Genomic DNA, 15,064 nt, shown 5'->3' with positions numbered 1-15,064 from the left:
AACCTTGGAAGCATTAGCTTCATGCCGACACAAAGCTGATCATGGATCTTGCCGGAACCCGAGCTTGGAATGAGCCTCCTTTTTCAGACTTGAAAGTACTTAGAGCCTCCAAGTCGTACTCGTTGTTTGTCAAGTAAGGGTGAATGACAATGTCAGACTTGAGGGTTGCAATCTGGACAGATACTTCAACATCCACACCAAGTTGATTAAGCAACTGAGTAGCAATCTTGCCATTCTCATTTTCAAAAGAGCTGACCGTGACATTGGCATTGGAGCTGCTCGCTTCCACCCGATAAGCGCCCGGACGCACAAACTTGCTGAATTGAGCAAAGGCCCAGAATCGCTTCGAGGGTATCACCTCGTCATTGATAAGATTTATAAGAGCACTGTTTGTAGTTGAGTTCTCTGCTCCGATCCAGTACAGAAAGGCACTGGTACCTGCATCTCTCATAGCGACCTGGATATGGTTCGCCCAAGTCATGCCTTCACCAACGCCTCCATTTTCGTAGAATGTGAATGGAGTGTAGCCACCGCTGAGATCGGCCCATTCTGTCAACCATGTCTTCTTCTTGGTGCTGAGGGGGTATGTGGGAGCAGAATCATATCCATGCCCAGTAACCGTGTCGAGGTAGTTGATGGCTGGGTCAGGGCCGGCCTCCAGGCCAGCCATCATGGCCTCCTGATCATCCCATCCAATGCCGTCGCAGCAGTTAATCTTGAGATCAAGGCCTGATTTTTTGATAGTCTTGGCAAGTACACGAATCACATCTGCTGCTTGAGTGCCATTCGAGAGCATACCAGCGTAGCTAGCAGCGAATTGTGGCTCATTCAAGAAACCCAAATGCGTAACCTCCACACCCGACTCCTTGTAGAATCGTGCATACTGAACGAGGTAGTCGGCGTAAGCCTGTATCCAGTCTCCGCTTGCACAGGTCTCATCGGTCACACCACACAGATACCCTCCGTTATTCTCGTCATCGTTTGTCTTCATGTAACCGGGAGCCGACCACGCATTCGCGTAAAGGGTCTGCAGACCACGAGTATCGGCCTGCTGAGCCAATGGGAATTGAGCGCTGTTATAGTGATCCCATTCATAATCGGGCTTGGCGGTCGGGCTTCCGGGGTCAGCTGGCTCGATGGAGTTCATGAAGTTGCTGTCTGAGGTATTGCTAGAGCCAATGCCATTGCGCAGAATTGTAAAACCAGCACCAATATCTTTATCGTAAAGAAGATTGAGGACATGGGTTTGATTGACTTTGGAGAGACCATATTTTCCAAAGACATCTTCGGCACGCTGAAAGGCCTGAGATGCGCCGAAGCCGTCGACCTCTTGAAATCGAACTTTTGGGTTGACGGAGACAGAAACATGGGTTGAAGGTGTGGGGGTCGCACTGCTCTTCAAAGCTAATGCGCTCAACAAAAATGCTTTCTTGAATGTGATTAACGGCATGTTGGCGATGGTTTATCGTAGCTTATTGATGTCATGCAGGGGTTTACGTTCGAGTCCAAAGACAATTGAATTGAGTTAAAAAGAAAAACATTTGACAATAATAAGCTATGAATTTGAGGTTGGAGCTCAGGCGTGGGGTAAACAAAGATAGCCTATTGCTTGCGGCCGTAGCTTCGGCTAAAGGAAGGCCGAGGTAAGCTCAACTGGTCGGAATAATTCTTAGACAGCCTATAGCTTGTTCTGCATTATAGGTCCACCAATAATAAAAGGATTCCCAAAATTATCACTGTTTTGGCTAAAGTAAGCGGATAAATAGAAGAATAGCCTGGGTATGGTATGTTTGTTGGGAAATATTGACAGCGCATCGGCCTTTGTTCCGTGTTTTGGGTTAGTCTGGGGAAGTTGTGGGGGAACGCGGGGAACCATGCGGGAAAAAGTGGGAAAAGCGGGTGCACCCAGCAAGAAGTGAGCTGATCATTAGGATAGGTTTGGTTTTACTTCTTCCTGTTCTGTCTCACGCTCTGCAATAATGCAAAAAGTTGTAAACCCATTTTAAAATATGCATGTACCCCTTGGTATCCATCCTAAAGGGAAGTAGTGTTCGCTTTACCTATCTCCCTCCAGAACCTGGACTTCTACCCCGGATTCAAGCTTTGGGCTACCTACCAATAGTAGGCCCCGAAGTTTAGCCATAGTGCTTTGAACACGCCTTGTCATCCGGCTATTTTGATTTTAAAGTTTACTTTGTGAAGCCAGTCTACTTTTGTGAGACAACTGCCCAGAGTCGAAGCATGTGCCAAGTCATCAGATAAACCGCGTTGTAAAGTTTTATTGTAGATTCACAAGCTGGGCAGAATAATGAGCCTGAATTTTGGGACTAGATGTGGGCAGAAATAAAAGCAAAATTAAAAGAACATATTTATGAGGGGCGTCCACGGGTGTGTAAAGTCTCCGATAATTTCAGCCACGCGTTCTCCGACTCTAGGGAACGAATCATTACCTTGCCTTTGCCCGGGGTCCCTAACGCCATTATCGGGTCTGGGTGTCGGGTGGTTAATCAGAAGATTTTCATGTCCCTCTTTGTGAGAACTCCTCACATCCGGCAAAATGCGAAGCTCCCTTCAGCCAATTGGCTGGCTAACAAGCCCAAGAATGCCACTGGGCGATAAGGATGCCCTATGTCGCGTTTAAGAGAAGCCCACTACCCACCTTTTCTGCTTGCAGTCCAGGCTAGCTACTGATCAGCCAAGGTCATAACCATCAAAATCTCGACCATGGCGCAAATCAATAAAGACGACGCACCCCATATCGCTCATGACGAAATGGCCACACAGGACCACGAGGTCCAAGGTTGGATAGGCCTAGCCGAAGATGCTCGAAACGCGACCATACAGGAACACAGATTGACGTTCTTCGAGGCTGTGAAACTGTATCCTAGGGCGTGCTTATGGACAATGGTTGTTTCCCTCGTGGTCATTCTTGACGGATACGATACAGCTCTTATTGGCTCCCTTTTTGGTTTCCCTGCTTTTCAAAAACAATTTGGCTATCCCACCTCTACCCCTGGTAGTTATCAGCTAGAGCCCAAATGGCAAACTGCTCTTGGACTTGCTAGTCCTCTGGGAAATATTGTTGGAATCTACATCAACGCTTTTTTGACGGAGAGATGGGGCCACAAGAAGACTTGCCTAGGTACTCTAGGTTTCCTGACCGGTGTCCTTTTCATCCCGTTCTTCGCGAAAAATATCCAGGTCCTTTTCGTCGGTGAACTTCTCTGCGGTCTCGCGTGGGGTGTATTCACCACACTGGCTCCAGCATACGCCTCCGAGGTTACTCCCGTTGTACTTCGGTCCTATCTCGAGACATATGTCGTCTTGTGCTGGGGTATTGGTCAATTCGTCGCGACTGGTATTCTGGACAGCCTTGAACATCGATCAGATGAATGGGCCTGGCGCATTCCACTTGCTGTACAGTGGGTGTGGCCGGTGATCATTGCGCCTGTCCTCGCTTTTGCCCCCGAGTCTCCATGGTGGCTTGTTCGTAAAGGTCGGATCCAAGACGCCGAAAATTCCGTCAAACGCCTCTCTTCCAGCAGTGACCCGGATTTCGCAAAGAAATCTGTTGCCCTCATGGTTCAGACAACGGACCTAGAGAAAGTTCTTACCGAGGGCGCATCGTTCCTCGACTGTTTCCGTGGCTCCAACGCATGGCGTACGGAGATCGGTTGTATCGTATGGACTTCCCAGGTCCTTTGCGGCTTTGCTATCACCTCATATGCAACCTACTTCTATGAACAAGCAGGTTTGGCCACTTCAGATGCGTATAAGATGAGCGTCGGACAATCCGGGCTGCACTTTCTCTGCACTCTTCTCTCTGTCTTCATTACTGGAAATTTCGGCCGTCGCCCTGTTCTTTTCTGGGGATACGGCGGTATGTGCTTATCTATGATGCTTATTGGCATCCTATCCTGTGTCCCACAGACTAGCCAGCTGGGATACGGAGAGTCGGCGATGTACCTTTTGTGGTACGTGTTTTACGAGTTGACAATTGGGCCGATCGCTTTCATTATTGTCGGAGAGATCTCGTCTACTCGTTTACGATCAAAGAGTATCTCTCTAGCTCGAAATGCCTACAATGTTGCCAATGTTTTTAGCTCAACGGTTGCTCCTTATACACTCAACCCGACAGCTGGAGACTGGAAAGGGAAAACTGCATTCCTTGCTTGTGGATTCACCATCTTCATCATTGTTTGGGCTTACTTCAGACTTCCAGAATCTCGAGGTCGCACATACGAGGAGCTCGACATTTTGTTTTCGCGGGATTTGAAAGCTTGGGAATTCAGAGATGCGGAGGTTGATGAGGATGCCGCGCAGACTATCACGAAGCAGGGATAATATGCCTAGTTTTATCTCGTCCGTATTTGGTTAATTTTAATCGATCGTTAACATTCAAATGTAACTTGGGCGTTATAGCACCTTATTGAGCCAGTATTGTCAGTCAAAATTTGAATCAATTTTCTAGCCCACTTCAACATCAATGATCAATACACGTAGCTAGTACTAGTAGTGATATAAAATAAGCAGATGGCTCAAATATTGATTGGAAGGAAAGGAAAGAATAATGGAACGAACAAGAGAGGAGAGAAGAAAAACCCAAATACAATCCAGCTGTCCAATAGTCTCAACCTTTCAATTATTGCGATGTTGCCGAAATGCCTATTGACCTGCTCGTGTTGATCATGCCGACGGCAAAGAAACACAATTGCCGCGTAATTCAAGAGTCCCCACCACCACTACCAGAAACGAGAACGCCACAGTTTTGATCGGGATAACACAATAAAATATTTGACGATCATTCTCTTTAGCCTGCACCGGTTAAATCCCAGATATTGACAGGGGTATGATAAAAGGGTATATTTCTACCCCGCCTGAGGGGTAAGCTAGGATTTGTTGGACTTTCATTTTTGTCTTTTCCATTCTCTGCACCATGTCTATTGAAACAGGAATCGACGGGTGGTTGCGCTATGCTGCGCTACCAGAAGGTATTTCTGCTCAGTACAAACGGATTTCTTCGATTGTTGCGTCCGCAAATGTGGAAACAAGCCCTGTGTACACCGCGGGGAAAGAGCTGCAAGATGGTTTGAGACGAATCCTTGGCCAGGAGGTGGAGACATCCTTCGAAATCAACAGTGTTCCTACATCCGCCATCGTTGTCAGTACTATTGATGCATTGCCCACAGCGCTGATCACTGCGCAAGTACCTAAGCTCAAGGAAGATGGCTTCTGGCTGAATACACAAGCTGAGAATGATTGCATTCACATCATCGGTCAAAATGAGCGTGGAGCCTTATACGGTGCTTTCGAATATCTGATGCGATTGGCTCAAGGGAATTTTGAACCTATTTCGGCTGCAAACAATCCAAGCGCTCCTATACGATGGGTCAACCAATGGGACAACCTCGATGGAAGTATTGAGAGAGGATATGGGGGGCTCTCAATATTCTTCAAAGACGGTGAGATAGTTGAAGACATGAAACGTATCGCCCAGTTTGCCCGCCTTCTTTCGTCCATTCGCCTGAACGCCGTGGTGGTAAATAACGTCAATGCCAACCCGAAGCTTTTCAGCAAAACAAATCTTGATGGGCTGCGTCGTATTGCGGATACTATGAGACCATGGGGCCTACGTATCGGAATCTCACTCTACTTCGACTCCCCAAGAGAATTCGGTGGCCTACCAACTTCAGACCCCCTTGATCCCGCTGTCAACAACTGGTGGAAAGATATCACGGAGAAGCTTTATGAGAAGGTGCCTGACCTCATTGGATACACAATCAAAGCAAACTCGGAAGGTCAACCGGGGCCCCTGACATACAACCGTACCCTGGCTGATGGCGCGAACATGTTCGCTCGGGCGCTGAAGCCATACGGAGACGGAGTTGTGATGTACAGAGCCTTCGTTTACAACCATCACTTGGATGAATCTAAGTGGAAAAATGATCGTGCCAATGCCGCTGTCGAGTATTTCAAAGAGCTTGATGATCAATTTGATGACAATGTCATTGTTCAAATTAAGTGGGGGCCCATTGACTTTCAAGTTCGCGAGCCTCCGTCTCCCTTGTTAGCCAACTTGCGCAAAACAAAGGTTGCGATCGAGTTTCAGGTTGCCCAAGAATATCTCGGACAGCAGTCGCATTTTGTTTATATGGCACCACTCTGGAAAGAGATTCTCGACTTCGATATGAGGATTGACGGAAAACCATCCGCTATCCGAGATATCGTCTCTGGTGATCGTCTGAATTGGAGTCGAAGCGGCTATACGACCGTCCTCAATATTGGCGATGACAATACCTGGATTGGACACCATCTTTCATTGTCTAACCTGTATGCATACGGGCATATGACCTGGGACCCTCACTCGGACCCAGCCTCTATTATCCAGGACTGGGCTCGTCTCACTTTTAGTTTGAACAAAACGGTTGTTGATACGGTAACGAAGATTTCAATGGAGTCCTGGCCAACCTATGAGAACTATAGTGGAAATCTCGGCATCCAAACACTTTGTGATATCATTTACACACACTACGGACCAAGTCCAGGATCTCAAGACGGAAATGGATGGGGTCAATGGACTCGTGCCAACGCCACTTCGATTGGTATGGACCGTACGGTTGCGACGGGATCTGGAAACACTGCTCAATATCCCCAGGAAGTCGCCAAAATGTATGAGAGCATAGAGACAACACCTGATAACCTGTTACTTTGGTTTCATCACGTCCCATATACACACCGTTTGAAGTCTGGGAAGACTGTGATTCAACATTTCTATGATGCGCATTACGAGGGCGCAGCCCACGCGCAAAGCTTCCCAACTGAGTGGGCAAAGCTGAAGGGTTTAATTGACGATTATCGCTTTGAAAATGTGGCCTTCAAATTGCAATATCAGGCAGGTCATGCGATTGTCTGGCGGGACTCGGTCAACAATTTCTACCATGGCAAGTGTGGAATCGCTGATGAGAAGGGAAGAGTCGCAAACTATCCATGGCGCATCGAAGCCGAGAACATGCGTTTAACTGGCTACAAAGTTGTCTCTGTCACGCCTGCAGAGGCCGCATCTGGTGGAAAGGCCATTGTGGCAGAATCAAATCAGATTCCTGGTACTGCCAAAGTCGAAGTACCTTTCCCGTCAGGCACATACGACATCGCAGTTAATTATTTCGATCACCTGGGTGGTGTGTCCAAGTATGAGATCTTTTTGAATGATCAATTTGTCGGAAACTGGACTGGTGATCTGCCATCGAAGCTGGGACATGACTTTTCGGAGTTACTGGATGGCCATTCAGCAACTCGTGTCACTTTCCGAGGTGTACCAGTAGCAAAGGGTGATATTTTCAAGATCGTTGGTCAGCCAGATGGGAAGGAGCTTGCCCCGCTAGACTATGTTTCTTTTTTGCCCGAGGGTATTGTCGATTAGATTTCTTTCATGTATTTTCTTTTTCTTTTATTCGCGTCGTGGTGAGTGAATCTAGCACTATGCACGGCTTAGATAGACGGAATTCGCAGATCAATCTACCAGCTTACCGAATTTCAACTGTCGACTATCAATCAATCACATTAATTTGTCCAGACATTCTACAGTAAATACTCAATCTGTGCATCCAACGAACATATTAGTTGAACCACAATGCGGTATTTCCCAGCCACCGGAAAATGCATTCCCCTCGTATGGTGACATCATCGTGCATGCCAGGTCAGCTAGGCCCTGCGCAAGGGCGAGATACTCCAGATCCCCGCAACCTTGGAACTCAAGACGTGTCAAAGTCGAGTTATTTAGCATCGGAAAGCCATTACGACCCCCCAGGAACAAGATACAATAGACCTAGTAATCTGGCTGTCGTGCTCTAACCCCTATAGGGATATTTATTTAGCTCCACCACAACTGATCGGAATTGACGCCGCTTTTGGGACTCATCACTGGAATTAGGACAATTCGTACAAAATGGAGGTTGAAACTATATACAATTTACCTCAAGGGTCTCGGATTCTTGTCACTGGTGCAAATGGCTTTATTGCCTCCCACATTGTCGACAATCTCTTGAGAATGGGATATCTCGTGCGGGGCACCACGCGAACCCAGAAACCTTGGTTGAACGAACTTTTCGAGCAAAAGTATGGAATCGGAGTTTTTGAAACTGTCAGAATCTCAAACTTTGACGATTTAAAAGACATTGAACGTCTTCTGGATGGTGTACATGGAATAGTCCATGCGGTTAGTGTCGTCCTCCTTTTTAGCGCCCTCCGGTTGTGTGACTCGGATCGAACTCCATGGCTAACTTAATTGTGTAGGCATCTGATATGAGCTTCAGTAATGATCCCCAGTCGGTAATACCGTGGGTCGTTCAAGCCATGAAAAATTTATTGGAAGCTGCAAGTAAAACCCCAACTGTCAAACGTGTTGTGCTGGTGTCTTCATCTAGTGCAGCGTATGACCTTCATCCAAATTCCACAGGCCGTGAAATTGACACTCGTGAGCTTAACCTACTCAAATACTAAATCTGAAGCAGAATTTCTGATTTATCTAATAGATAGCTGGAATGAGAGCGCCATTCAAGCCGCCTGGGATGAAAATACACCAGAAGAGAGAAAGAATGTAGCCATATATTCCACCTCTAAAATAGAGGGAGAGAGAGAGGCCTGGAAATGGGCTGAGGATGAGAAATGCCCGTTTGAGTTCAACTCAGTTCTTCCTTGCTTTACGGTTTGTTTAAATTGATTTGTTCGGTTCCGGCATAGCAGGTCTAATTCGTTTTCGCTAGGTTGGAAGAATTCTTCATCCGGAAATCTTCGGTTCAACAATGGGACATCTACGTCAGCTGCTTGATGGAAACCCCCATGCGTTTTCTTTGCCCGAACGTACGTGCTGTGAATCTTCTTTCTTTGTTATCTGATCATATAGAGCATCTTCAAACAGCAAAGAAAGCTGCAGTACTTATAATATCTGCTGATATTCCTTCCAGAGTGGTATGTTGATGTTGAAGACGTCGCAAAGTTATGTATCATCGGACTTTTGGACTCCGATGTCAAGTCACAGCGTATATTCGCGTTTGGTGAGCAGATGAATTGGACAGACACCATTTCTCTACTGCGCGAATTGCGACCAGAGAACACCAAGATCCCAGACCCGCCCGCAGATGAAGTAAGGGACTCTACAGAAGTATTTCCGCGAACCCGAAGTCAAATATTGCTTCGTGGATTCTTCGACCAGCTCGACTTCACTCCTATAAGGGCTAGCATTGAGAAAGGGATTGAAGATTCGCCTTGGGCCGCATAGGAAAATCTCCGGTTTGAATATCCAAACATCTATGAGATCAGATATAGAACCCAAATGCCCAGGGCCCCTTTTCGTTCCTTAGTCTCCGTGTGTTACTACTGTTTGCGTTTTATACATCTTAGCCGTCAATAGGTTATATTAAAGTGCAATATGGCTGGCTGTGGTTCTCTCATTGGAATCTCAATATTTTCAATAACCGATTGGATTGCTTCAACTAGTACTTGCTATATACTTATAGCTCGAAGGACATAGGTCCTGCTATATGACAAGTCATGGTAGTATCTACAAAGACAATTACCCACATAGCCTCCTCATAGATTGTCATGATGTAAGCGAACCTTCGATAGAGGCAATCGGCCACTTAATTCTATTCTGGCCTAAGGACCAGTGTAGGTGCAGTTCGACAGATCGAGGGTAGCCAAGTCAATGCTGTAGGGAGGGCCTCCAGTGCCTATTCCAGATAGTCAGAAAGAAACATTCTTGATCAGATGTATCGAAGTGAGAAGGGGTAGATTACTGAGTGCCAGAGTGTAGGAAACATTGCAGTTGATGACCTGGTTGACATCGAACTTTGCTGCCTTTCCATGGCTTGCCAGAGCGCTATTAAGCTGGCTTCCGCTCAGCTCAACGGACTTTGAGCCGGACCAAGGAATCGCAGAGGTAGCGAGGACCAGAGAGAACAGAGTTGCAACAACAGCCTTCATGTTGGCGATTTGTTTTTGGGGATAGATTGCCGAAAGGTTCGAGGACTTTGGAGATACTAAAATTGGAACTGTTTTCCGTTGTGTCTGGGAAGCGAGATAAAATGCAAGATGGCTTTGTGTCTTTTATATGTCGAATTTTCCGATTCACGTGAAGCCAAAGTTCGCCCAGGCTTGGCTGCTTTAAGCCAATTTCATGCGAGCACTACTCTGTTAAACCCGAGAAACAAAAATAGATATTACTAATTGTAGGCTGTTTCTGAATGTGTTGCAGTTACAATGATTCATCGAAAGTTTTTGTATCTTGGCCCCGATCCATACGCATGAACTCTGCATCTTGATCTCGTCTGCACACTTGGGCAGGCGAAGACATAAAGGGGATTATCACATTTGACGCATCTAGTACTATCACCGTGACTAGAACCAGGTAACCGTCCAACTAGATCCACTGCTCCAAGCACACCTGGTTACAACTTAACCTGGTCAAATTTTCCTTAATATAATAAATTCCTGATATACTACTAGTAACATATGGGTAATGTTCGGATTCCACAGTTGATATTCAAAAGTCATGAATCATGCCAGTGTTTATTCCGTCAATAAGCCACGCGTAATGTCCGAAGTCATCAGATCCAAAATCTGAAGCCGGCTTTTCAATAGCAACATATGGTTTTATTCTACTGAATAATAATGGAAGATGGAATATGGATTGATTTTGATGCCCTTTTTTGTTGTTTTCTTGTTGTTTTCTTAATAGAAGAAAAAGAGGATCATCAAAGCTCAAATTTTGTTTTTAATTTGAAGCTAGTCTAGAACACGGTGGGGCAAACAAAATGAAAGTCAGAAGGTGCCAAAATACAGCTGTTGCCGTCTGTATAGTATATCCAGTCGTCAGCGAAGTTCATCTAGAATTGATAAAAAAAAAACTTACGGCAGTTTTGTGCCAAATGAAAAGATTCTAAGGTGCAACTAACGGGTAGACCAAGTTGAGGGCGCTCATAATGGTCTAAGGTGTTGAGGAAATCCGCTATCTTTTGAAGACCTTGTCCAGTGTAGTTACCGATCGCTAGCTTTTCCGTAACCTCATCAAGAGTGGGTCGAGGAGATGCAGTTACTAAAGGTAATATGAGAGCTCCAAACGACAGGCACTGGGCTGCAATAGATAGCTTCATGGTACGAAATAATTCTTCACAACTGATACTAGTAGGATAAAGGTGAGAGAGGGGATGGGAAAATAGGAATGACAGTTGTTAAATTCAGAGGAAATTGCTATAAAATTACCAACGCTACTTTCCGAGTGTTGTCATGCTCCCTCACTACGCTTTTAGTTCCGACATATGACAATTGAAATGCATATCGGCACTTGTACCCTGCTTTACCGCGGAAATCTTCTTGTCAGGCTGCAAGGTGGCAAATAGCCGTAGGCAACAGCGCATCTATGCCAGAATTTTATCTTGAATATTATCGAGGCAGTATTTGGGTAAAATACAAACTAAACTCTCCAGTTTCGGTTGTCACGCAATATTCTCTGTACCACAGTTGTAAACAGGGTCAAACTTGAAGAATGGACCCCGTAGAGCCAAGTATGCACCTCATTTTAGGTACAATGTAACAGTTCACCCCAACATAGTTCATATGTGTCACCTTGAGTATGGCCAACAAGTAGGACAAGGTGTTCCCGCGGCCTAAACTCGTCTAATTATCTCTTACAATATATTAATTTTAACATCAAGAGTACAGTTCAAAGCTTCCCAATAAGGAGATCAGTATGTAGCCATGAGCAGCAAGTAAGGCGAGATGTCTCCAGGTCAGATTTTGGGAGCACAGTTAAGCTATCAAATAGAAACATTGGCCAGTTTCAAGGTATACCAATATTCAAATCTTATTTGATCATAGTAACGACTAGCAGCTGTTGGTAGAGTGATATCTTCCACATCTTATATCTATGAAGTATAAAGCTGATGTCGATGCGCCGATCAGGGATGTGGGAGCAAAGACATTTGCAAGACAAGCAGTACCCAGAAACCTTCGTCATATGGCTGTCAATAGCATGTCGTCGATCTTCAAAAGAGTCGCCTTCAAAATAGAGAATTTGCCGACTACTGCTGTCACCTCAGGATCGGTCTCGTCAATACTGAAGTCAATACTCGCAATCTTCGATGTGTTGAGCACTTTCGGGTGGAGACTTCAGAAGACATGTCCTATACTAAAAGCGAACAAATATATGAGATGGGGTAATGATCGCAGATGCATCCAATTATATCTGAAGTACCTGATGCGATGCCGCCCGCAAAAAGGTCCGACCCCGCTTTTTGGCGCCGACACTAACGGAGCGCCAAGCCTCATAGTGGTAGCCCGCCTTACAGCCTCCCTAGTTGAAGCGCGCGCTCTCCGAATCTTGAATTATTTTAGCAGGCATTGCTGGCAAGGATGAAGACAAAAAGCCTCAATCTTGAGCCAATCAATTCAAAGGATCACTTCCTGAACTATCTTTTGCGATGTCTCATCTACCGCTGTAAGTATTTCCAGGGTCCAAAGCTGCCTAGAACTCTGCATGTTTAAGGTCGCAAGCATAACCGAATCTCGAATTAATAGGGAGACAAGTCAGCGCCTGCTTTTGTTTTGTTGTCGTCAATGGCATTGCGTGACGAACTGGAAGTGTATATATACTAGTATTTCGATATATCGAGGATCCACAAATTTACGCAAAGAGAGAATGGGCTATTATATGGAAGAGATTTTACAAGTTTTCCTGGTTTTTCTGGTTTTTCAAACCCCTCAGCGTGGCGATCAAAAAACCTGATCAGAATTCTATTTTGATAAAGGGTACCACCTATAAATAATCCATGGATATGACACTTTATACAAAGCTATGACTGGAAAGAATATGAAAAGTACCAGTAGATAGAATACACCTTCGGAGAGGGATTTTCAATTAGACATCAATGTTTCTATCAACCCTTCAACAAGTAATTGGCGTGTTAGTGCATCTTTATTATCTCCGGCCGTCGTGGAGCAGATCTTCTTTACATTTACATGAACCTTGTATTACCTGCATGGATCGTAGCTGTGGCGGTCGTCCTCCTAATCTCAAAGAAACTATTATCGGCTCTATGATGTAAGTCATTTTCTTTCGCCTGCATATTACGACTGAGGCTTTTGAATCACTTAACAAAGATCTTTTAGTCTCTTTTTTAAAGAAACGTTTCAGTAGTGGCCCCCTCCAAGTATTGTTCGTCTATTCTACGAGAAATGGACAAAGGAATGGACAAAGAAGACTTAAAATTAGGCAAGGGTGCATCAGTAATGAGAATAGATATTTGAAACTTCTAGCCACAGTGAATATAGTAACTAATGATACCGCTGATTGTCCTCCCTTGTCACTACTATACACCCATAATTTGAGAAACACCCTACATCCTCTTATAGAGCTGTACAATATTCCATCTCTATCCTCAACTTCCTCCAAGAACCAAATCAACTCCCATAAGGAATAATCCGGCTTAGTCGCATCGACTTTTTGCTTTTTGACATTTCAGAAATTCAACTCAAATCCGCTGGGCGAATATAAGTTAAAGAGAAGACAAAATGGACCCCTCTAGCCTTAAATTGAAACTTGCTTGTCAGAGAGCCGATCTTCGCAGGCTTGACGCAGTTATGAAAGCCATAGATGTGGTTTCAGTCCCCAGGAAGGCAGAAACCCATTGGAGAGACCACGTCGGGACAGTGATTACCAAGAAAGATCGCGGCAAGAAACATAGACTTTACGATTTCGAGATCGAACGGTGCATGAGCAGTTACGCTCATTATAATGTCAAGATCAAATTTGTACCTGGGTACTTCACGTTCCAAAGACCGAAACCCCGGAAATCTGGACCGATGCAACTGCCGAGGAGTTCAAAAACCATGTGTCGGTATTGGAACTTCTTCGTTATGATACTCGACTAGTACTTGTGGGTATTCTGTCCTTACATAAATATTTTCTTATGTGCGTCAAACTTATAAAACAATTGATATTATTCAATATCCGCAAATACAGACCCCTGAACATTCTGAATGCTGTAAAATATTTACTCGGTTAGTAAATAGTAGAGTTTAAAATACCCCTACGGCCAAAGTAAATGCTTCTTCCAACTATTGGTGTTCTCATCCAACACATACTGAAGCCGTTGATGAAGGCGGCTAGAATCACCCTGCCAGAACTCGGCTGTCTGAGGTGCAACGGCAAACACACGCCATTTGTCCACACCCACGAACGGGTTTGTCGACATCAGAGCCTCTGTCTCTGCATGACGACGAGTGAGCTCCTCCCGATCCACGAGGATTTCGCTTTGCTTCGATGCGACAGCGCTAACCCTTGATGCGAGAGGCCTGGCTTGGTAGTCATGAGCGCTTTCTTCGTCGGACAGTGCAATAGCCTTTCCCTTCAACCGGATTTGTCGAGCAAGTTGAGGCCAATAGAATGTCAACGCAGCGTGTCCGTTCTTTATGATATGTCTCCCTTTGGGGCTGTCGGCCTTGACCGCAAAATGCCAGCCACGCGAATCAACGTTCTTCAATATCAGCACCCTTGCATCCGGATAGCCCTCTTCATCCACAGTTGAAAGTGTCATGGCATGAGGCTCTTTGACACCTGCCGCAACTGCCTCGTGGAACCATGATACGAATGCGTCATGTGGAGTTTCGGGGAATCTGTCGAAGGTGGTTTCTGGGAATGGCCCTTGAAGAACTTTGGTGTTTCGCAATTCTGTTTTGAATGAGTCGTTGTCGGTGGCCATCTGGAGGGATGTTAGATCGACCGCATTCGCTGCTTTAGACAAATTATTGTAGGCACCTCGGTATTTCTTAGAGTTGTAAACGCGCTTAATGCGATTTGTTCGTTTCAATTTCAGATGTAAATTGCATGGGGTGCGTTGTCACTGATGTCTTCCACTCGGACTTGCTGGTGACTCATGCCTGAGGTGAGGCGAATGTCGTAGCCGAATTGTATCCGAAGGCGCGTGCACTAGTCACCTCGACTCACCGATCACCGGTGTCTCCAATGGGAGATTTTAGATATAAATGGAACTTGAAAATGTATTCTTAA

At 45.4% G+C, this 15,064-nt stretch overlaps 7 protein-coding genes across 7 annotated transcripts; 3 read left to right on the top strand and 4 right to left on the bottom strand.

The window, feature by feature from the left end:
* Positions 1–19: 19 nt before the first annotated feature.
* On the bottom strand, positions 20–1,450 carry N7478_008950 (uncharacterized protein; the record flags this gene model as incomplete). Its single annotated transcript, XM_056925164.1, has 1 exon — positions 20–1,450. The coding sequence occupies one exon, from the start codon at positions 1,448–1,450 to the stop codon at positions 20–22; it is 1,431 nt and encodes a 476-aa protein (XP_056777890.1).
* Positions 1,451–2,724: 1,274 nt separating this feature from the next.
* On the top strand, positions 2,725–4,344 carry N7478_008949 (uncharacterized protein; the record flags this gene model as incomplete). The annotated part of the gene is made up of 1 exon (XM_056925163.1): positions 2,725–4,344. One exon carries the CDS (start codon positions 2,725–2,727, stop codon positions 4,342–4,344), a length of 1,620 nt encoding a protein of 539 aa, XP_056777889.1.
* Positions 4,345–4,936: 592 nt separating this feature from the next.
* Positions 4,937–7,420, top strand: aguA (alpha-glucuronidase; the record flags this gene model as incomplete). The annotated part of the gene is made up of 1 exon (XM_056925162.1): positions 4,937–7,420. The coding sequence occupies one exon, from the start codon at positions 4,937–4,939 to the stop codon at positions 7,418–7,420; it is 2,484 nt and encodes an 827-aa protein (XP_056777888.1).
* Positions 7,421–7,945: 525 nt separating this feature from the next.
* On the top strand, positions 7,946–9,277 carry N7478_008947 (uncharacterized protein; the record flags this gene model as incomplete). Its single annotated transcript, XM_056925161.1, has 5 exons — positions 7,946–8,215; positions 8,293–8,473; positions 8,532–8,704; positions 8,763–8,859; positions 8,964–9,277. 5 exons carry the CDS (start codon positions 7,946–7,948, stop codon positions 9,275–9,277), a joined length of 1,035 nt encoding a protein of 344 aa, XP_056777887.1.
* Positions 9,278–9,654: 377 nt separating this feature from the next.
* On the bottom strand, positions 9,655–9,981 carry N7478_008946 (uncharacterized protein; the record flags this gene model as incomplete). Its single annotated transcript, XM_056925160.1, has 2 exons — positions 9,655–9,728; positions 9,795–9,981. The coding sequence occupies 2 exons, from the start codon at positions 9,979–9,981 to the stop codon at positions 9,655–9,657; spliced, it is 261 nt and encodes an 86-aa protein (XP_056777886.1).
* Positions 9,982–10,869: 888 nt separating this feature from the next.
* On the bottom strand, positions 10,870–11,150 carry N7478_008945 (uncharacterized protein; the record flags this gene model as incomplete). The annotated part of the gene is made up of 2 exons (XM_056925159.1): positions 10,870–10,883; positions 10,910–11,150. The coding sequence occupies 2 exons, from the start codon at positions 11,148–11,150 to the stop codon at positions 10,870–10,872; spliced, it is 255 nt and encodes an 84-aa protein (XP_056777885.1).
* Positions 11,151–14,084: 2,934 nt separating this feature from the next.
* On the bottom strand, positions 14,085–14,756 carry N7478_008944 (pyridoxine/pyridoxamine 5'-phosphate oxidase; the record flags this gene model as incomplete). The annotated part of the gene is made up of 1 exon (XM_056925158.1): positions 14,085–14,756. One exon carries the CDS (start codon positions 14,754–14,756, stop codon positions 14,085–14,087), a length of 672 nt encoding a protein of 223 aa, XP_056777884.1.
* Between the last annotated feature and the right edge of the window lie 308 nt (positions 14,757–15,064).

The sequence above is a fragment of the Penicillium angulare genome (assembly GCF_028827245.1).
Source record: "Penicillium angulare strain IBT 27051 chromosome Unknown utg000005l_segment0_segment0, whole genome shotgun sequence".
Lineage (NCBI taxonomy): Eukaryota > Fungi > Ascomycota > Eurotiomycetes > Eurotiales > Aspergillaceae > Penicillium > Penicillium angulare.
This window is presented reverse-complemented; position numbering and strand designations above follow the sequence as displayed.